At 35.9% G+C, this 18,862-nt stretch overlaps 6 protein-coding genes and 1 long non-coding RNA gene across 8 annotated transcripts; 4 read left to right on the top strand and 3 right to left on the bottom strand.

Annotated features, from left to right (window-relative positions):
* Positions 1–280: 280 nt before the first annotated feature.
* LOC124437263 (programmed cell death protein 6-like) lies at positions 281–1,890 on the bottom strand. Its single transcript, XM_046987255.1, has 5 exons — positions 1,882–1,890; positions 1,543–1,568; positions 1,317–1,378; positions 748–792; positions 281–480 (listed from the first exon to the last, which is right to left on the bottom strand). The coding sequence occupies exons 1-5, from the start codon at positions 1,888–1,890 to the stop codon at positions 281–283; spliced, it is 342 nt and encodes a 113-aa protein (XP_046843211.1).
* Positions 1,891–2,045: 155 nt separating this feature from the next.
* LOC124437576 (programmed cell death protein 6-like) lies at positions 2,046–6,191 on the top strand. Its single transcript, XM_046987547.1, has 7 exons — positions 2,046–2,227; positions 2,298–2,359; positions 3,158–3,202; positions 3,883–4,026; positions 4,811–4,825; positions 4,933–5,042; positions 5,752–6,191. Exons 1-7 carry the CDS (start codon positions 2,166–2,168, stop codon positions 5,851–5,853), a joined length of 540 nt encoding a protein of 179 aa, XP_046843503.1. The 5' UTR covers positions 2,046–2,165; the 3' UTR covers positions 5,854–6,191.
* Positions 6,192–6,603: 412 nt separating this feature from the next.
* LOC124437577 lies at positions 6,604–8,174 on the top strand. Its single transcript, XM_046987548.1, has one exon. The coding sequence runs from the start codon at positions 7,005–7,007 to the stop codon at positions 7,539–7,541; it is 537 nt and encodes a 178-aa protein (XP_046843504.1). The 5' UTR covers positions 6,604–7,004; the 3' UTR covers positions 7,542–8,174.
* LOC124437574 (leucine-rich repeat-containing protein 69-like) lies at positions 7,608–12,067 on the bottom strand. Its single transcript, XM_046987544.1, has 10 exons — positions 11,784–12,067; positions 10,817–10,943; positions 10,597–10,669; positions 10,413–10,529; positions 10,209–10,287; positions 10,004–10,075; positions 9,215–9,357; positions 8,740–8,878; positions 8,241–8,394; positions 7,608–7,955 (listed from the first exon to the last, which is right to left on the bottom strand). The coding sequence occupies exons 1-9, from the start codon at positions 11,958–11,960 to the stop codon at positions 8,272–8,274; spliced, it is 1,050 nt and encodes a 349-aa protein (XP_046843500.1). The 5' UTR covers positions 11,961–12,067; the 3' UTR covers positions 7,608–7,955; positions 8,241–8,271.
* LOC124437575 (PSME3-interacting protein-like) lies at positions 11,901–15,162 on the top strand. Of its 2 annotated transcripts, XM_046987545.1 has the most exons (7): positions 11,904–12,266; positions 12,420–12,512; positions 13,102–13,220; positions 13,545–13,681; positions 13,987–14,045; positions 14,449–14,710; positions 14,788–15,066. In XM_046987545.1, exons 1-7 carry the CDS (start codon positions 12,143–12,145, stop codon positions 14,789–14,791), a joined length of 798 nt encoding a protein of 265 aa, XP_046843501.1. In that variant the 5' UTR covers positions 11,904–12,142; the 3' UTR covers positions 14,792–15,066. The 2 variants fall into 2 exon arrangements, with proteins under 2 accessions (XP_046843502.1, XP_046843501.1); XM_046987546.1 differs by lacking the exon at positions 12,420–12,512 and having other exon boundaries at positions 11,901–12,266; positions 14,788–15,162.
* Positions 15,120–16,699, bottom strand: LOC124437578. Its single transcript, XM_046987549.1, has 3 exons — positions 16,669–16,699; positions 15,906–16,035; positions 15,120–15,811 (listed from the first exon to the last, which is right to left on the bottom strand). The coding sequence occupies exons 1-3, from the start codon at positions 16,693–16,695 to the stop codon at positions 15,621–15,623; spliced, it is 348 nt and encodes a 115-aa protein (XP_046843505.1). The 5' UTR covers positions 16,696–16,699; the 3' UTR covers positions 15,120–15,620.
* Positions 16,700–17,863: 1,164 nt separating this feature from the next.
* LOC124437581 lies at positions 17,864–18,709 on the top strand. The gene is made up of 3 exons (XR_006945764.1): positions 17,864–17,935; positions 18,378–18,451; positions 18,687–18,709. It is a non-coding gene; the product is annotated as an uncharacterized LOC124437581 (long non-coding RNA).
* Positions 18,710–18,862: the final 153 nt, after the last annotated feature.

The raw sequence follows: 18,862 nt of genomic DNA, 5'->3' as shown, positions 1-18,862 counted from the left end.
ACTTGAAGAGCTGAAAAAATCAAAAAATTATATTATTTTTACCAACATAACATGCGTAGCTTCTATCATGAACCTAACTTACTGCAAGCAAAGATTTGACATGTATATGCTTCGTAGTAAGTAAAAATACATGTATAATGAAGATTTTAAACTCTTTTCAAAACGTAAAATGTCATTGCTTAACGCAATCATGAGACAAGTTGTAAAATTGTAACTCAACTGCGATTTTATAATATGTAAAGACTGATATTTCTGTAATAAGAACTCTTCTTATTCACCATTAACAATTTATAACATGTAGAAATATATGTGTGTGTACATATGTATACACCAGACCTGCTTTTAACTCATTTCTGTCAATTGTTCCAGAGCTATCAGTGTCAAAGCTGCGAAATGATTCCTGCCAGTCACAGACATACTGCCAAAGACCAGCAAATTCATTGAAATCAATCACACCATTGCCATCTGTATCAAACATCCCTGAAAATGGAGAACTTTATAGATATCTTGTCTGGTTGGTAGTAATCGCACACAAATGTTTTAGAACTTTATTGTAGTAGGTAATGTCTAGAACAATTCATTCTCTTACAGTTCTTTTCATGACCAAGGTTTGAGAGAACCTGTGTGAAACACTACTTGACTCTTTTGAACTTAAATTTGTGGCTACACATACAATGACACAGGTATACAAATACAACAATTTAAGCATGTAAACAAGAGAAATAGAACAATAAAAAGAAACATTACCCATCATAAGTCGTATGGTCTCAGGATTAAAAGGAGTCCAAGTACCTTAAAACGGTTCAATGAAAACTTTACAGATCTTAAGATCATGGATGTTGATCAAAGAATGAGTGATGAATTGTTGAAAAAGAAATGACCACCATCAAACTGCTGAACAATATAACCATGGGCTTGGGAAACTATGGGTGTCTGGTTGTCACTTTACAGTTTATGGAGTGTGAGTATACCTTACATAGGAAGGACACCCACAAATTTTGCTCTTGTTTGAAAATTTATCACATGAATGTTCAGTTTTTACAATGATGCAGTTAAAAGAGGAGAACCAAATAAAAATAATTAATATAAAGCAGTTTCATTACTAATTTATCTATTGCGTGTGATCACATAGTGAGCATGGCACACCTGCACCTTTCAAAGGATTCCACAGCCCCTGAATAAAACTCAGAGTAGATATTTGAATATAATGCAGGTTTCTCAGTGCAAATAAGGTTTCACTTCTCGTAAATGAAACCAGGAAGTAGTTACGATTGTATTTATGAAATTGTCAATCAGTTTGATGTAAAGATACCCACCATTTGCCAAGGCCCTTTGAAGTTCATCACCATTAATAGAGCCGTTTCTATCCGTGTCGATCCTACATTTTTGATAGTAGAGAATGAATTCCTTTATGTAAACCTATCTCTTTGCAACAGGCTATGAATATAAATGTTCTTAGAACATTTATATTGGACATGGAACTTAAGACTTAAAAATGTGACGGACGAAAGAAATGGGACCTATGAAATCTGATAAAATTACCTTTGAAAAATGTTCCATAAAATGATCTGCTGATTGGTGGCATTTTGATTTAGGTCTTATAAATACGTCTTGAGCTACCGCACATACTTGGGTATAATTTCCTTGTTATTTTTTCGAGGGTTTCGAATACTTATTATTCATTACTTCCGCTGAAGCCAGAGGCTTTAAGTTGGCATGATAACTGATGAAACAAACGTATTTTACTTCTCGTTCGCTTCTTTTAACTTTTAGGGATAATAGAAATGAGTGATAACATAAAATATAGCGAGAAAAATGCTTTTGTCAAGAAATATTCCATATTTTATCAAGGCCAATATTGTAAACAATGATTGGATTAACCTTTGCCATGTTAATTCTAGTTATGCATTCGAAATACCAAGAACAGAAAATTCCTTGAACTATTCTTATTAAAAACCCTCATTTTGGACTCAATTTTATGCTCCAACTATCAACACCGCCTTAAAGTCTCTTTTTCAAAATCGTCTTTCGCAATTACTTTTTAAAGAGAAGCGAAGTATCGATCAACACGTTAGAAAATAACTTATTAATTGTGTAGGATAAGCTATATTTCCTCGGAAGCTATATATATATTTCCTTCACTACACTCAGCACTAAACTTCAAAATGGCGTACTACAGGCAGCCTGCAGGTGTGGATCAAAATTTTCTTTTGGGAGTTTTTCAAAGGTGAGGAAAAATCTGAAAGGGGAAGAAGTTACATTTCCGTTATATTTCTTTCATTTGTTGTATTTTTCAGCGTGGATCGTGACAGGAGCGGCTCAATATCCGCAGTTGAACTTCAACAAGCTTTGTCAAATGGTAAGACCGTCAGAGATAATCGCTGGTTTGCCTTTGAAATTGAATACAAGATGTATTATGAGAGGAAATAACCACAAGACATACCACTTGTAATTTCCAAATCATGCTTTTAATGAAATATCCTGTTCTTGACTTCTCATCTCAACTGTCAACAAATTTTCCATGTTACATATAACTGCTTCATTGTCATGACCATAATTGTTTGTAAGGCAACGACACAGTTTAACGAAACTTTGTTTTCATATAGAGGAAATTTCGACCCTGTTTACGTTATAATATTATTTTTTACAATTTCTTCATATATCTCAATTGTCCAGGTTAGTAGAGTCCCGAGAAGGACTGTTGGTTTTTGTGTTGACTGACATTTCGACAACCTCTGTGGTAGTCATCTCCAGAGTCATCTTTGGTAGTTGTTTTCAAAATCAACTAACCTACTGCTAAGGTTATCGAAAAGTCAGTCAACATTAACACCAACAGTCCTTGGGACTCCACCAACCTGTACAATCAACATCTACAAACATGTAACAAATTCTTTCATTTGTTACAGTTGCTAACTTGTTATTGCAATGTAGTGTTAGCATTGATGTAGTGATAGCTATAGTACTGTTCAACACTGTACCCTGCTTGGATAGAGATAATGATGTCCAACTAAAGTTTTCAATATAAAAATACATTCAACCCAATGAAGGTCGTGTTTTGTGAAATCTCATACTTTCCACTTGGTCTAGTTTACAGACTTTGATACTCTTTGAGGTTATAAATTATTAACTAATTAATTATTGCCTGCCTAATTTTTAGGTTCATGGACTGCTTTTAACCCAGAAACAGTGAGGCTCATGATTGGTGAGTTTTTACCGCATCCCTATGAAACTTATGTTTCAGTATGGTTGTGATACTTCTTTTAGTGAGCTCCCCTCACGAATTTTGTTTTTAGATTATAATATATTATGAAGTAAACACAATGAAAAGCATGCGTTGATTGGTCTAGAGCCGTGTTTGCATTAGCCTGGCAAAACACATCAGAGCTCAACTAATCAAATCAATCAAAACAATCAATCAGTCAAAGGGAATTTTCAAATCGATCCTGAATAAATTTTTGAGGAAAAATCAAAACATTTGCTTAAAATTTGTCTGTTTTGCATTGTTATTTTATAAACGAAATAAAAGATGTTTTTTGTGTTTGCACTGGGTTATGCAAATCTCGGAGACGTTTGTGAGAACCTTGCGCAGGTGCAACCCTTGACCTTTGTTCTCTGGCTTGCACTGATCTGCTCTCAAGTTCTCCCAACAGTCTCCTCGGTTTGCATAAGCCTTGCAAACAGTAAACATCTTTTATTTCTTAAATGAATATTATAATGCTCAATGTCTATAATTCTTTGAGTTTAGGATGCTGCCTTAGGTTAATTTAGTGTAACTATCAAAATGTGTGGGACATGTGTGTATGTTGACCGCTGACCAGTATGTTAAAGTGCTTCTATTTGCCATATTTCACAGTGTTTCTAATTTCTGACTTGCCTCAATAGGAATGTTTGATCGAGATAACAATGGCACGATAAATTTCCAAGAATTTGGAAGTCTTTGGACTTACATATCTGATTGGCAGAAGACTTTTCGAACCTACGATCGCGACAACTCCGGCAGCATTGATAGGAATGAACTGCAAAGCGGTGAGACTTTTTGAAACAAGTGTAAACAAGTTTTTGATCCTTGAATCTTTTTCTTTGTATTTTTTCTTTGTTTCCTTCATCTGAAAACGATAAACTTAAATTTCCTTCATCTGAAAACGATAAACTTAAATTTCCTTCATCTGAAAACGATAAACTTAAATTTCCTTCATCTGAAAACGATAAACTTAAATTTCCTTCATCTGAAAACGATAAACTTAAATTTCCTTCATCTGAAAACGATAAACTTAAATTTCCTTCATCTGATAACGATAAACTTAAATTTCCTTCATCTGACAACGATAAACTTAAATTTCCTTCATCTGATAACGATAAACTTAAATTTCCTTCATCTGATAACGATAAACTTAAATTTCCTTCATCTGAAAACGATAAACTTAAATTTCCTTCATCTGATAACGATAAACTTAAATTTCCTTCATCTGATAACGATAAACTTAAATTTCCTTCATCTGATAACGATAAACTTAAATTTCCTTCATCTGATAACGATAAACTTAAATTTCCTTCATCTGAAAACGATAAACTTAAATTTCCTTCATCTGAAAACGATAAACTTAAATTTCCTTCATCTGATAACGATAAACTTAAATTTCCTTCATCTGATAACGATAAACTTAAATTTCCTTCATCTGAAAACGATAAACTTAAATAGATCATCCAAATAACTTGGTAAAGTTTAACATTTGACTAAAGATTTATCTTGAATGAAGAACGTTGTAAATACTTACTGACGCTATGAATAACATTGTTTTTCTTTTTTTAGCTTTGACAAGTTTTGGTAAGTAACAATGTTATCATATTTTCTTGATTACGAAAAACAATGTTTTCTTGATGTGCTGTTTTCGTTCAACACTGTCCAGTTAATGTGCAAACTTACTCCTTTAGGATATCGTCTATCTGACAGATTTTACAGTATTTTGTTGAGAAAGTTTGATCGTAGCGGTCAAGGCGTCATCAAATTCGACGATTTTATTCAGTGTTGTGTTGTTATCCAGGTTAGTCAAACTTGCTCTTGTTGAGTACTTGTTGAACCCATAGTTTGAAACTCTCAAGCTATTTGCATACATTAAAAGCGTCAGAGATAAAGCTGCTATTATTTGGTTGTGTATAAAGCAAAAATACACAAAGTTTTGCAAAATAACCCTTCAATTACATACGGAGCTAGCCAGTACTGTACACTTCGGCTATCAAGTGAATTTGCAACCAAGCATACGTATATCATGTTTTAGCACTGATACTTTGATCTCCTCGTAATGGATCATCGGGGGGATAAAGAAAATCCAGGGCTGACTTATACTTTTGTGTCATTCATACATCACTTACTTGTTTGATTTTACGTTTCAAATCCTAGTAAATGCCTGTGAAAATTTTACTCTGGAAGTGAAAGTATTCATGCAACAAGTCAGGTGTAGTTTCTGAGTATATTTCAAATTTTAACTCCCAACCGTCAATTGACGTCATTGACGGCCAGTTAAGTCGCCAAATAAGTCGCCAATACATGCGAATCCGCCCCATTTGAAGAAATGCATAGTGTTGTTGGATTCCGGATTCCCTACAGGACCATACGCGTGGATTTCAGATTTCATACTCGTCGATTCCGGATTCGATACTCGTGGATTTCGGATTCGAATGAATTTCCTTGAGCTCTGGATTCCGGATTATCTTATACAAGGCAATCATACGATTTATATGTACTTTTTTTAGAACCTCACGCAAGCGTTTCAGAACTATGACACGAACAGAAATGGATGGATTCAAATCAACTACGAACAATTCTTGAGTCTCGTGTTCACGATGAGGGTATAATCAAGTTAACGATATCCTTTATTAGATTTTCCAACATAATCATCGATCTTAATAATTTATCAATTTTGTCCGTCTTCACGTGACGTCACCAATTTTCGTGGATTTTCAATAGCTTTTTCCAACGATTGTTTCCAACGTGATTTCACACGTTATAGCTACATAGAAAAGTTTCATTCTGCATGGGGAATCCAGCTTTGTATACTTAAATTAATCTACCGCTACAATTAACGAAGTGCAAACGTCAATGTTAACAATTTTTTTTGATCACGCGAGCAAAAAATATAAAATGGACGACAAAGTATTTGCATTCCAAATTATATCCGTTTATAATTGTTGTATTTCAATGCTTCTAATGATTTGCACTAGAAATTTCATGACAGTTGGCGTGGTCACCCGGCAAGTTTGGCCGTTGTCCACTCACTGTATAAAGTTAACTATAGAAATAAGTAATGCCGACGATATCAAATTTACATGGCATGATCAAACTTGTTTAAGAGTACCGAGTATACATTAAAATAACAGTAACGGCAACAGTAACAATCAATTACGTTTTAAAATGGTGCGAAAATGTATTATCAAGCTGCTTTTTCAAGGGGCAAATTTAAAATGGCTATTTATGTATTCAACTAATAACGGGACGTTATAATCTGAAAAAAGCTGAACTAATATAATTTTCAACGACTTCACACGTATAGCGGTATACAATAACCAGCATTACATGAAGCATAATAATTATAGAAGAAAACCACTGACCACATTTTGTTCGAAGGCGCAGTGCGCAGAAGGCGCCAAGTTTGTTTCGGTTTCAGCCAGCGGTCTCTTTTTGCAAATAATTGTTTGTATTTATGCAATATTTTAATGTTTTGCGGATTATTGAATATAAGAGTAGCTGATGGTACATGTGAAACGTTTCTATGTGAATATTGGTAGAGAGTATTGAATTTTCAACAATACGTTGGCGTTGCTTGATATATTTTTGCATAACAGCAGCAGGAAGTTCAAAATGTCAACAATGCGTATAATTTATTCGATGGCCCTACAAAGAAACAATTATGTCACGAGAAGTTGCAATTTATAGAAATGGAAAGAAATCTCAGGCTATTATTTACCGAAAATCATAATAATAAAGGGTGCGAAAATCAATCGGGAAAATGGATAATTATGCGGTGTCTTTTGTCAGCTCGGAATCGCTGATCATGTCTTTATTAGAGCAGATGAGATGTTTAGAAAATGAGAGGGACAATGCTCGAGTTCTTGCCGCTAAAATGCGGGAAAGGCTGAAGAAATATCAAAACAATGAGAACGACATGTCTGGTAATTGTGACAATTCCAGGCAAGACTTGAACAACAATCGCCGTATCTCCAAACTCGTTAAAAACGTAAGCTCCGTCGTGTTGAATGACCTACAGCAGGTTATCCACAACGAAGAGGAAAGGTATCGCAAGTTGAAAGAAATATGCGATAGAAGGGAAACGGAAAGGGATGCCATCCTTCGTGGGCAAGTCACGGTGTGCAAAAACCACTATGAAAGGATTTTGAACGACTCAGAACGGGAGAAGAACGAACTTCGTCGTAAAATGAAGGAACAACAAGATATGTTATTGGACAAGGACATCAAAATAAAAGAATTAGAGAGCAAATTACACGGAATGAGTCGTAAAGATACCGAAGCATTTACAGAAATATAAGAGCCTTTGTAAGGTCTCCTTACTGCTGTGAATTCAAACAAACACAGTGTATACGTACGTGCACAATTGAAGGGATTACATGGCGTCATATTTTGATGTTTAAATAAGGTTCACACCAATTAGATGATTCCAGAAAAGATCTACGTGACGTAAATAGTTCCTCAATTATTAACATACTTGGATCATTTTAGGTCATTATTGACAGTAAATCACTGCTTATCATCGTATACACGTACATTTGTATATTAATGTCTCATTGATAATGTCTTGAAAGCCTAAAAGATCCATAGGACTGACTGAAATGACTTCATTCAGCTTAAGTTCCTCTTCCTTATTTATATTCTGAGACAAAATCTGTGCTCTTCCTTTTCAAAACTTCCATGTTTACTGTTTCGGTGGAGATATTGATTTTATCTAAAACATTTAAGAATCGGCCTTGTGTTAAACTAGGGTAGCACTGCCAGACTGCAAGTTTTGATCATACTAAGTAAATTTATTGTTTCCGCACTAATTTAACTTGGAAAAATTTGCATGGCAGCTAATGTTGAGCTATAAGATTTGCTTCAAAGCTGCTGAATAATTTTTCAGCGATTCAAGTAATTAATGTAATAGAAGTGGTAACTAGCATTCCAATGGTTCATGTAGTTCTTCCTGAACTTTTTTCATTTTTAATGTTCCTGTCTTTCTCACAATACTTACCATACATCATCGGATTGTCCATGACTATCATTCATTGTCCACCATCCACTTGTGCTATGCCAAAATAATCATGGCCTTCAGAATTGAAGCACTTGTACGAACACAGCTGGCCTCTGATGGGTACGATTCCGGGTGAGTTCCTTGTCCCCAGACCCTGTTGAGTTGATCACACTTGAGTAAGCCCCAGAAATAGCATATACTAAAATTGAGGTTCTCATTGTCAAAATAAAGTTGCACATGCGCAAACGTTAAATGCAACTACTGCAAGGCCGAGAGGCGTGGTCCATAAATCAACTATGTCATTTCAACTCCGATATAGATTATTTTTGCTCATTCCTCAGGGTTCAACATGAAGCGGATGTATTGGTGTACCAAACCAAAGAACTTCATTAAAATTCTTTATAATTGGTGCACGAACATGGCGGCCATAAAGTCAGGTGACTTTTTGAAAATGATCTATACTTGGTGTTATGAACAATGAACATTAGTGAATGAATACCTTTTTACAATCAATAAAACTGACGCATTCCAACCATGTGTTAAGAAACGATTCACCACACAAGGCACAATCCCCGGCAAAGGAAAGCATATCTTTTATTTCGGGACATTCGCGAAGTTGCACACGAATATGGGATCGTCTACGATAGGTAAGACAAAATGTGAACAACAAAATTATCTGTACTTTGCCCCGTAAAAGTTTAAAAATTTGCTTGTTAGCGGCATGGCGAATATCACTGGCATAGCGACCTTGCTTAGCCTGCTATGCAATTTTTTTGTATTCACTTACATAGCAAGACTAAAACATGCGGGCTGGCTACGTCACTGCGGGCTGAGAGAAGTAAAATTTGATCGAAACAATTGGCTACAAAGAAATTCGCCTTAAAGAGGTGTATCTACTTTGTCTGCATTACCAAATTTATTACTTTACCCAACACCTTATCTCTGTACGCTCCGAAGGAATATTTCGAGCTTACTTATCTCTGTTCTTCTTCATTACAAAACGCGCCGTCAACTCTTTGAGCGACAAGACCTCTTCAACTTGTTCAGAATGAAGGGGAAGATGCTTCAATAGATTATTTCCTTCGCAATAAAGCTCTCGTAAAGGCAAAGCATAAAACTAGAAGAAAGAAGAAAGTTTTCAATCTTTCTTCAACCATGGATTCTCTTCTTATGGTTGATGATGGAACATGGGTTGGTTACGTAGAACGTAGAACATATGGTTGACGTAGGTTGAATGTTGAACATATGATGACGTAGGTTGAACGTAGAACATATACTGACGTAGGTTGAACGTAGAACATATGGTGACGCAGGCAACCAGCAAGTTTGTTCATCATGCTATGTAATCTTACTTAAAAAAAGTAAATTAAAATAGATTATAAAAAATAAATCATATTGTTCTGAAATTTACATAGCACGAACAAACGTACGGGCTGGTTGGCTATACGGCACAGCCAACAACCGTCGACGCTCATCAAAACGTCAGTTTAATTTATTGAACTAAAATACATGGAAAGCTACCTCTTATATAAAATCCTAATAATTTTTTGAAGCCGTGATTTTACCCCAGACACGCGTGTGAAGTCAATCAAACACTAAACACGCGTGTCTGGGGTAAAATCTCGCATGTCTGGCGTAAGATATGGCTTCAATTATTTGCTTGAGGTTGCGTTCCATGTATTTGAGTTCAATGCTTCAATCAAATAGCTACTTGTAAACTTTGCTACGACGCATGCGTATTACTGCACTCTCTCGTCACTCACGTTGACCGGAAAGTATTTGATGAAATTGCAAGAGACATCGAGGTATTCTAATTTACAACATTTTGACAAGCCCTGCAAGGAAATAAAATACGGTCCTTAGGGTTATAAAATGGATAGTTTAAAAAACGGAATGAAAAACGTCCATGAAATACATCATCTTGAATAGAGTATCTTGTTGCGTGCTTAAATAAATAACCGCGTTTACCTGTGGTAGCTCAGTTAGTCGATTCTTGTACAAAATCAAACGTGTCAGGTTTTTCAGAAATCCGATATTTTCTGGTAAACTGAAAAGCAGATATGTATTCGAGTGAGCTGTTAGAAATTCACAATGCCCATTTATCTTTAAACTTTTAACGATTTTATCCTGTTTTTGCCACTCTACGCCTTCTGCTTTTGACGGAGACAATACCTTTCAAGGAAGTTATCTGCCAGGTGAAGCTCGGTCAAGTGGGTTAGATGACAAATCTCATCCGGGATACTTTGCAGTCTATTCTTGTTCGCGCTCAAAAATTGCAGGGATACCAGCCTGAAAAGAAGACAAGATGTTGACAAGTTTTGCTCTCTGGACATTGATCTGCAAATCTCGCTAGTACCTTTCGATTTCCGGAGGCAAACTTGTCAATTTGTTGTCGTTGAGGTTTAGAAATGTCAGATGCTGCAAGGCGGCTATCAATATATGAAAATCTAACTTCAATTAAAGTGTCTAACACATTATCTAAACCACAAGAACTATATGTTTTTTTGACATAGTTGAAGCAGTGAAAATGATGTTAATAAGTTGGAGTAAATTAGTCTCGATACGGATACACTTACACAGTACGAAGGAAGAGAGGATGATGATGTGATTTGCGAACAAATGGAGTTTTTTTAGATTGACCAAATGGCCCAATTCTGCCGGCAGCTCTTCCAAAATGTTGTTGCCAAGATTCAAGTTCTCCAGCTGGAAGGTACGAAGATTAGATCACGTGATGTCGATCAATGCGTCAGTCACTAGTATTTCAACTTTCTCAATTATGTTCTTTTTTAAGAGGCGGTATGTCGACTGACATCAGCATTTTAGCTTGTTTGTAAACATTGCTTTCAAATAATCAAATCTACCTTTTCAAGGGCTTGTTTACAATGGAGTTTGGGTGACATAAGCGTGTAGGAGAATCCCAGCAAGGGAATGAGCAAAGAAACATTTTATAATGTTTTCATATGCACTTAGTCATCCTTGTGGTATAGTCATATTATGCACCCAATTCTGCAGACATTTCCATTTTTTTTCCGTAAGAAAAACGTCAGACTCACTATTTATGAAAGCACTCAAATAAATTTTCTTTCCTGACTGAAATATTGTCATATGTATACAATGCGAAGATACAGGATTTAATACAATCAAACACTGATTAAAGCATGCATTTAAGAGCAAGCTTCTTTCTTCGCCTGCTCCGTTTAGATGATAGAAAGCAATTTTTTTCAAAAATGAATACTTTTTCCAGAGATTTATCTCAATCATTAACAGCCATAAAATTAGCCTCTCTTCAAAGTTCTTCTTGTCTGTCATGATCCACAAACATTTAATAAGACTACAAAAAAATCCGCATGACATTTAAAACATATACTTATTCTGCAAGTTGCAGTGGATATTTTGAATCTTTCTTTTATCAATAATGCCCTACGTGTAGATAATTGGTTCTTCCTTGACTGCAGTCAATTCCTCCATAAATATTTTGAAAAGTATTCCATTTTTTATACCTAAGCGTCTGATGTAACTTAGCAACAAAGTTTAATAAATTACCTGCGTAATCACGCTAAAATCTTTGGGCAAAGAACAAATCTTGTTGTTTTTTAGGTCAATACTTTTTACTTTCGAAAGTTTACCTATAAGATTTGGCACACTTGGTAGATTTCTGTTGCTTAAGTTTACAGACTTTGCCTGACCCTTATAAGCACGAAGAAGAATCTTGTCAGCCATTTGTTTGTGAGCCCACGCTAATCTTAATCAGCGGTTTGCTCAATGCTTGTATGGTGGATGACAATACCAGCAGATTGATTTTGACCAAATTTGACTAGTGATTTTGACATTAAAGCAGATAAATGCTGCTCTTCTACTTCAAAATGATCCCAAGGAACGAATGAAATCAACGAATAATCATTATGAGCTTCAAAAAGACAAATAATTCAAAAATTAAGTCGTTTGTTACCGAGGAGGAAGCCCAGGACGCCAAGGAGAAACGTCAAAAGGAATGGGAAAGAGTCAGAAAGCCCGATGACCCTTTAGGTACATGTTTATATTCTGCTTCTTGTATGTACTAAGGTCTACAGGAACTGAATAAACCTCAAATATTTAACGGTGGATAATCATACGTAATTTTCTCAAGATCCTCGAATTTATCAACATTTGTTTTCAACTTTTACTGTTTACTTCATCCAGAATGTCCAGATGTGCAACCAAAAAGTTTATTTGAACAGCTTCAGGCCCAGAAAGAAAAGGCACAACAAGAGCATGACGAGAAATATGACATCAGTAAGAAACAACTTTTGATTCAGTTTTCAAAAGCATTTTCATTGCCTACCAGCCAGTTATTTACTTGGTCAATCCTATCCCTGCTTGTTGATGGTTGTCGAAATCTGAATAGATTTATACATTGAATAGCTTGGAGAGGTGAATTTCATCCAGGGAGGGTTGTGTTTTTTAAATGTCATTATACCATAAGACTTTCATTTATGAGCTATCAAAATATGAGTCAACTTATGCAAGCTTTAGGTGTGTACCCCCTCCCCCCTGCACCCTCCTGTCAATTTTTCCCGGACTTGGCACTATTTCAAAATATTCAAAGATTAGTTTATTTCACCCCATGGAGGTTGATAATTTTTTTGGTGTTTTTTACTGACAATAGAGGTCCATTTGAGTTCATTAAAGTTACATAACTCCAACTAGTAGACAGCTGTATAAGTGGGTTCAGTGCCAATGCTCAAATTTGCATTTCTCTGATATTGTTCAGTTTTGTATCAAGCAATCTGTACCTAGTTGATCATATGATTTCCGGATGATTGAAATTCCTGACTAAAGAAAGCGCAGACTTAAAGTACTTTTTTCTTGTAAAATTGTTAAGAAAAAATGTTCCGCGGGATCGATAATGACGAAGCTGTCTTTCTCGAGTTTGCTTCCAAGCAACAGGCAGAAGTTGACCGCAGACGTTTTGCTCTCACTCCAGAGATTAAAGACTACAGAGTATCCTTTGAAGAAACTATGCATGCACTTTATTGATTATTGCAGTGCAAAGATACTTTAACCTGTGAACTTTAGTTCAACTAGGTAGCCACTTAACTTATAATACACTAAATTTCAAAAATCCACAAGGAAAAATGCTTTTCCCATTAAAATTTATTTTACTTTAAAAAATCATTATGAATTGACTACACATACATTGTTTAATCGGCCTTGGATTTTAGTATAACATTTGGTGTATTCACTTTATTGGAACAGTTTGTTAAAGCTCGCGATCTTTTATTCTCCATCAGTCAGTTTATCCATTCTTTAATTGCCAACAACCAGGATGAAGTTGCAAAGTTTAATATGACTGTAGCCGTCTCAACCCCAGCTGCTGTGGGAAAAGAAAAAGCCTCCAATGCTTTATTGGGAAAGAAGAAATCACAGTTGGAACTATTGGCTGGCTGCATTAAACGACGGCGGTAAGATCACGTGTTTAGAAAGTCATGTTGATACCTTGCGATACTTTGAATTGGCCACCCCCCTGGTTTCCAGCAAATACCCTAGATGTGCAGGGGGACATGTTATCATTTATGGGGCGAATGCCTCCAGGTGAGGGATTAAGATTTATCATTTGTCTAGGTTCAATTTTCTCTATTCATGTTTCATAAGTTAGATGTACCTCCGGAAATGAAGGCAATCTTAATGAAATCAGGGGGGTTGGTTCCTCGCATGAGCAAACTTACCGGAAACATGGTGAACGGACAAACGCTCTTACTTTATGCAGGAGTGATGTGGAGACGAGCGAGGACGAAAAATCTGACGATCAAAACTTCTCCAAAAAAGGTATTTGATACTGTTTCATATGTATTTTACGGTTTTCTAGTGAATAAAATAATACATTTTCATGACACGAGTGTACACGAAATGAGGCCGAATTCGCCATTGGAGATGAGTTATTTGTTGCCCTCTCTGCTTGTAACCTTTCCGACGAAAAGTTCTTTTTCATATATTTGCCTACATAGTTAAGGTTTGTAATCTTCGTTTTGTATTCACATCGCTTTGACGTTTTATTTTGCGTTTATTTTGTGCAAGTTTTTCACGTTAAGAACAACTGTTATTTTCAAAAAATATCCACATTCACGTGAGTTCGAATGAAAAGAACATGTTAAGTATTTTCTTTTCCGAACTTAATTTTCTTTCGACTCTTCTCATATTTTTTTTTTTATTTCACATTTCAATATCAAAGAGCCAGCTGTCGAAAAATCGTCACAAAACGAGGAAAATTTTGAAAAGACCTCGGAATGCAAAAACTCTGATACAGAGACTAAACACTTTCCACAAACTGCGAAAAAGGCGCAAGAAAAAGACGAAAATGGTTCGGTTGCCTACAACCTTGGCTTCATAGCGAGTCTTGGTGACTACTCAGACTCTAGCGATTCGGAATCCTCATCAAGCGACTCGGATATTTTACCATCGCTTTTAAGTAACATCGAATCAAAACCGACGAAGTAAGTCCTGAATAAGCTGTAGAAGTTGACGAAATCTCGTAGTATAATTTCAAAATACTTCTTCGAACCTATTGTAGCTGAAACTTCAAAAATCAAATTCGGAATTACAAGAAGGGCATTCGCCATCATTTGGATTTGACGTTAAGCTTTGGGAAAATCGAATGCTTTTAAGATTGAACAAAATGACATTAGTAAATATGGCATCAAGTCAACAGATTGCAAATTCCATCAATTGTAAGTTGTAAGTCATGATAAATTTTAAAATTGGATCACGTATTGTTTCAGCTGTGAAATGAAAACTTGACATTCGCGATAGCTCAAATATTTCTTTGAATAAAGGCACGTTTCGAAACAAACTAAACGATCCTTTTACAAAACATCACCTTGTAGAAACATTAATGACACGTAATGGAAAATTGCAACAATTCCTTAAATAAAATCAATAATTACAATATTTGGGTAAAGTATACACATAATACCATAAAAGCTCCTTTAACCTTATCTAAATAAAACCCATACGTATAGCTAAAAACATGAGAGTTGTTCAAAATCGTGATTTCGAAACACGTTTCAGCAACTTAGCGTGATGCACGTAAAGCTCGATCCACAAGTTCTAAAGCGAAAGTCAAAATAAATTGCAAATGGTTCTATTCGCAAGATCGTTCAATCTCACAACTGACTTATATGTATTTCAATTCGACCGATCTAAGATGGTAGCAGATAAGTTTTGAGTAAATCTTCTGCAAACGACCGTACAAACGGCTGAAAGCATGACCAGAAAGTCGGAAAGAAATTTGACGTCCACATACACATGTCATTCGAAACATCAAATTTTTGGCAGGTAAGTTGATAGTTGATTCCAACCGCCATGTATTCTTGTTATCTAGTAAAGCATCTTATTTTTTAATACTCAAACGTCAATGGACGACCCGACCGGTGCTACAAGCGCGAAAATAATCAGACAGAAAAGGACAACAACCGCTAGGACTCTCAAATGTGTTGTCTTTCTTTTCAAAACAACTTCGTTCTTCTCTTTGTTTTGGTGCGCTTCCTTTTCTTCTCGATGGATAAATTTCGATTCCTTGTGCCTCGACATTTCAGCTACAAAATGAAGTAATGACACAGTTTTATTAATAGTAATTGTAAAGTAACAAAAAGACAGAACAAGGCAAGACGGCCATCAAACGCAAACTACCTGAATTTTCTGATGACGGTGGTGGATGGACTCGATGCAATATCTGATATTCTTCTGCACCTTTCGACGTTGAATCAGATGATTTTGACGGGCTTTCTTCTTCGGTATAAAAACCATTAGCGCGACCTCTCTAAGGGAAGACAGACCGTTTTTCATCGCAAGTAAATGAAGAGATTTATCGGGCTTTTCCGCCCATCATACAACCATATCAGTTGAAAGCATTCTCCCACTGAATAAGCAAAGAAATATCAAGTAGCTACCGTGAGTGAGACTAAGGTCGTAAGAGTCACCTCTACGCTGTCGTTCTTGACAGTCATCCAGATTGGCAGTCATGGGGGCTTCCCTCACCCACCCCATTTATTATTTCATAGATTCATATGGCTTCTTAATTGTAGGTGCCTCTTTCTACCATTCCTATCAAAAAGTAGCAACAACTCCCATATCGTATAGTCATCTAGCTTTGTGGATGTTGGTGCCTCCCTCTCCCATCCCTACTTTCATCTCTTATCACTGGTACAGTTATTCATGTGTCTCCCTCTGCCATCCTGTCTCTACCTCTCATCCCTTATACAGTCATGTCGCCTCACAGTTGTATGTGTCTCAATGTCCCATCCATGCCACCTCCTCTTATCCCTGCCACCTCCTCTTATCCATGCCACCTCTTCTTATCCCTGACACAGCCATCTGGAGACTATATTTTGTATATTTGGAGTGAAGAACAAACAATACTTTGAATTAAAAAAAAATTTAAATTTTACTGTACTCGACTTCTTGCCTTCATGCGATTCATTTCTTTTTCCTTTTTGAAATTGTCTAACAAGTTCTTGGCATTCATTCATGTTTTCCTCTGGTTCCCATGAATTTTCTTCTGATGAAAAACCCTTCCATTTTATCAGGTATTCAACCTTTCTCTCTCTCTTCCGTCTTGCTAGGATCTTCTCAACCTAGCATTCATGAAATATACAGCAAGAAGTGGATACATTCTCAAGCATATTTTGTAGAAAAATATCTTGAAAAATTATGCATTGAAAACAGTGGTGCATGTAGCCAGCCTGCAAATTTGGTCCCCATGTAAATTTCTCATTAGAAAAATTCATCTCTTTAGAAATCTCTTGTTTTAACAGTTCACATGAGTGAACATCAAAACATTTACATTGCATCAACAAACTTGTGAGCTGGCTATGCGACTGATTGAAAAAATATTTCATGTCAGAAGAGTAGCCTGCAAGTAAAACTATCAAAATTGAACTCTAGATTTACTGTATTTCATTCATAAATCTATGTGGGGGAAGAGGACAGCGATTCGAGAATATTTCTTTCATAATAACGACCTATAAAGTTATGCTATGCTCCAACAGTCTTGTTGCATATAAGTGCATTTGAATCTATCTAAAAAAATTGAATCAAATATCTTTGTACATGTTCTAGAGTTTGAGCTCACGATTGAGCTATGGATCAGAACCGCTTTTATGAAGTTTGTTTTTTAGTCATAAATAAACAGAACAAAATCGATTGTTATGAATTCTGAATCCCTCATCAACGACTACAAATGCCAACACAACACACAATCTAGAAGTAAAACGACATTGTATTTCTGCCACTCGAAATATTCCATAAAGGTCGATGAAATACCTCAAAATTTTGATCGTCATATGCGTTGATCGATTTTTCTGCCATGTACAAAATTTAATGCAAGACACTGAAATTAAACAAAGTTTGATGATAAAAAGTACACAATTTCAAAGCTCCCTCCAGACGTATTATTTAACCTTCCCCTAAAGCTGCATCATCCATGTTGCACCCCGTGACATTTACACCTCGTGTTGCTTTAATGCTTTTGAACTTTTAATAAACAAACATGATCATGCATTAACACTATTTCTGTGGAGGAAATGAGAAAACAAAAGCGAAGTCTTGCTCTCGAAACCTTTTAGAGCTTGGACTCCTATGAGCACGACAAAGGTTTGTTTGCCCCAAGACGTCGAGGAGGGTATACGAGTGATGTTCTGTTGCTTCCCAGATTAAAAGAGGTATTTTGTTTACAGTTTGTTCGGTTTTGTACGCTATGATTTATTTGACTGAGACAGAGGAATAGTGGCTGACCTGCTTCATAATGCCTTATTTATTCTGTGACCGAAACCGTCGCCTATCAACAAGCTACCTGTGTTGTTTATCTATTGAGAGAATTAATGTGTGCATCGCTGATGAATAGTCAAACCAAGAGGAAATTTACTTCCTACATTCTGAGAAATTCTTGAAGCACCAAGTACAGTCATGAGTTGATATTGAGATAATGTTGGCCACTTTAAGAAGAACAGTGTCCTATCTCTTGTCTTGCCCACCTGTTGTATCAAAATTTAATGCCACTAATAACGAAATAGCGTGTTCATACTATAGATGTATTGTATTACATCCTCTGCCCACTCAACACTTAGAAATAGTTTGTTGATGAATTGTTATGATGATTTGCAGTTTTTACATGGCTTTCCGTGGGAAAGAAAGCCGTCAGTCGACGATGCTGTCGAGTACTTACAAAAAACGTACAGGTGCGTAAGGCTGATTTCTGCAAAAAGTTTTCAATTAATTTAGATGTCATTAGAATAATCATGGCTCTCTACATTAGCATGTGTCAGAGAAGTTTTCATTTCTCTCCCACTCCTTCCCTTTCTAAATGCCTACAGTCACATGTTGCTCTGTAAAATGTGCAAATTTATCACACTTGTCCTGGTGTAGGCAAGATCTTCAGAAGAAAGTTGACCTTTAACTCGTTCTCTTTTGTAGAGATTATTCAAGGAAAAAGAAAGCTCCTTTCAGGACAAGTGTTCAAATGAGTTAGTTGTACAGTTTATTTGGCTTAATACACGAAGACTATTCGTCACAATACACTATATTGTGTTATAAAAGTTGTGAGAAAAATTTTAAAACTAGTGAAAAATAAGATTGGCTTTGCCCCTTAT

This window comes from Xenia sp. Carnegie-2017, unplaced genomic scaffold (assembly GCF_021976095.1).
Source record: "Xenia sp. Carnegie-2017 unplaced genomic scaffold, XeniaSp_v1 HiC_scaffold_16, whole genome shotgun sequence".
In the NCBI taxonomy this organism is placed as follows: domain Eukaryota; kingdom Metazoa; phylum Cnidaria; class Anthozoa; order Malacalcyonacea; family Xeniidae; genus Xenia; species Xenia sp. Carnegie-2017.
Note: the sequence above shows the minus strand (reverse complement) of the source record. Positions and strands in the feature narration are given on the sequence as shown.

Coding starts and splice junctions, on each gene's coding strand:
- LOC124437263 (XM_046987255.1), bottom strand. Junction 1,379..1,542: donor TTATGGAACATTTTTCAAAG/GTAATTTTATCA, acceptor TCAAAAATGTAG/GATCGACACGGATAGAAACG. Junction 793..1,316: donor TCAAAGGGCCTTGGCAAATG/GTGGGTATCTTT, acceptor AACCGTTTTAAG/GTACTTGGACTCCTTTTAAT.
- LOC124437576 (XM_046987547.1), top strand. CDS start 2,166: ATGGCGTACTACAGGCAGCCTGCAGGTGTGGATCAAAATTTTCTTTTG. Junction 2,228..2,297: donor CTTTTGGGAGTTTTTCAAAG/GTGAGGAAAAAT, acceptor TGTATTTTTCAG/CGTGGATCGTGACAGGAGCG. Junction 5,043..5,751: donor AGTGTTGTGTTGTTATCCAG/GTTAGTCAAACT, acceptor TACTTTTTTTAG/AACCTCACGCAAGCGTTTCA.
- LOC124437577 (XM_046987548.1), top strand. CDS start 7,005: ATGGATAATTATGCGGTGTCTTTTGTCAGCTCGGAATCGCTGATCATG.
- LOC124437574 (XM_046987544.1), bottom strand. CDS start 11,960: ATGGCTGACAAGATTCTTCTTCGTGCTTATAAGGGTCAGGCAAAGTCT. Junction 10,076..10,208: donor GACTAACTGAGCTACCACAG/GTAAACGCGGTT, acceptor ATTTCCTTGCAG/GGCTTGTCAAAATGTTGTAA. Junction 9,358..10,003: donor TCAAATACTTTCCGGTCAAC/GTGAGTGACGAG, acceptor TCTTTCTTCTAG/TTTTATGCTTTGCCTTTACG.
- LOC124437575 (XM_046987545.1), top strand. CDS start 12,143: ATGAGCTTCAAAAAGACAAATAATTCAAAAATTAAGTCGTTTGTTACC. Junction 12,267..12,419: donor AAAGCCCGATGACCCTTTAG/GTACATGTTTAT, acceptor TACTTCATCCAG/AATGTCCAGATGTGCAACCA. Junction 12,513..13,101: donor TGACGAGAAATATGACATCA/GTAAGAAACAAC, acceptor AAAATTGTTAAG/AAAAAATGTTCCGCGGGATC.
- LOC124437578 (XM_046987549.1), bottom strand. CDS start 16,695: ATGAATCGCATGAAGGCAAGAAGTCGA. Junction 16,036..16,668: donor GCATGAAGGCAAGAAGTCGA/GTACAGTAAAAT, acceptor GTCTTCCCTTAG/AGAGGTCGCGCTAATGGTTT. Junction 15,812..15,905: donor ACCGTCATCAGAAAATTCAG/GTAGTTTGCGTT, acceptor TTCATTTTGTAG/CTGAAATGTCGAGGCACAAG.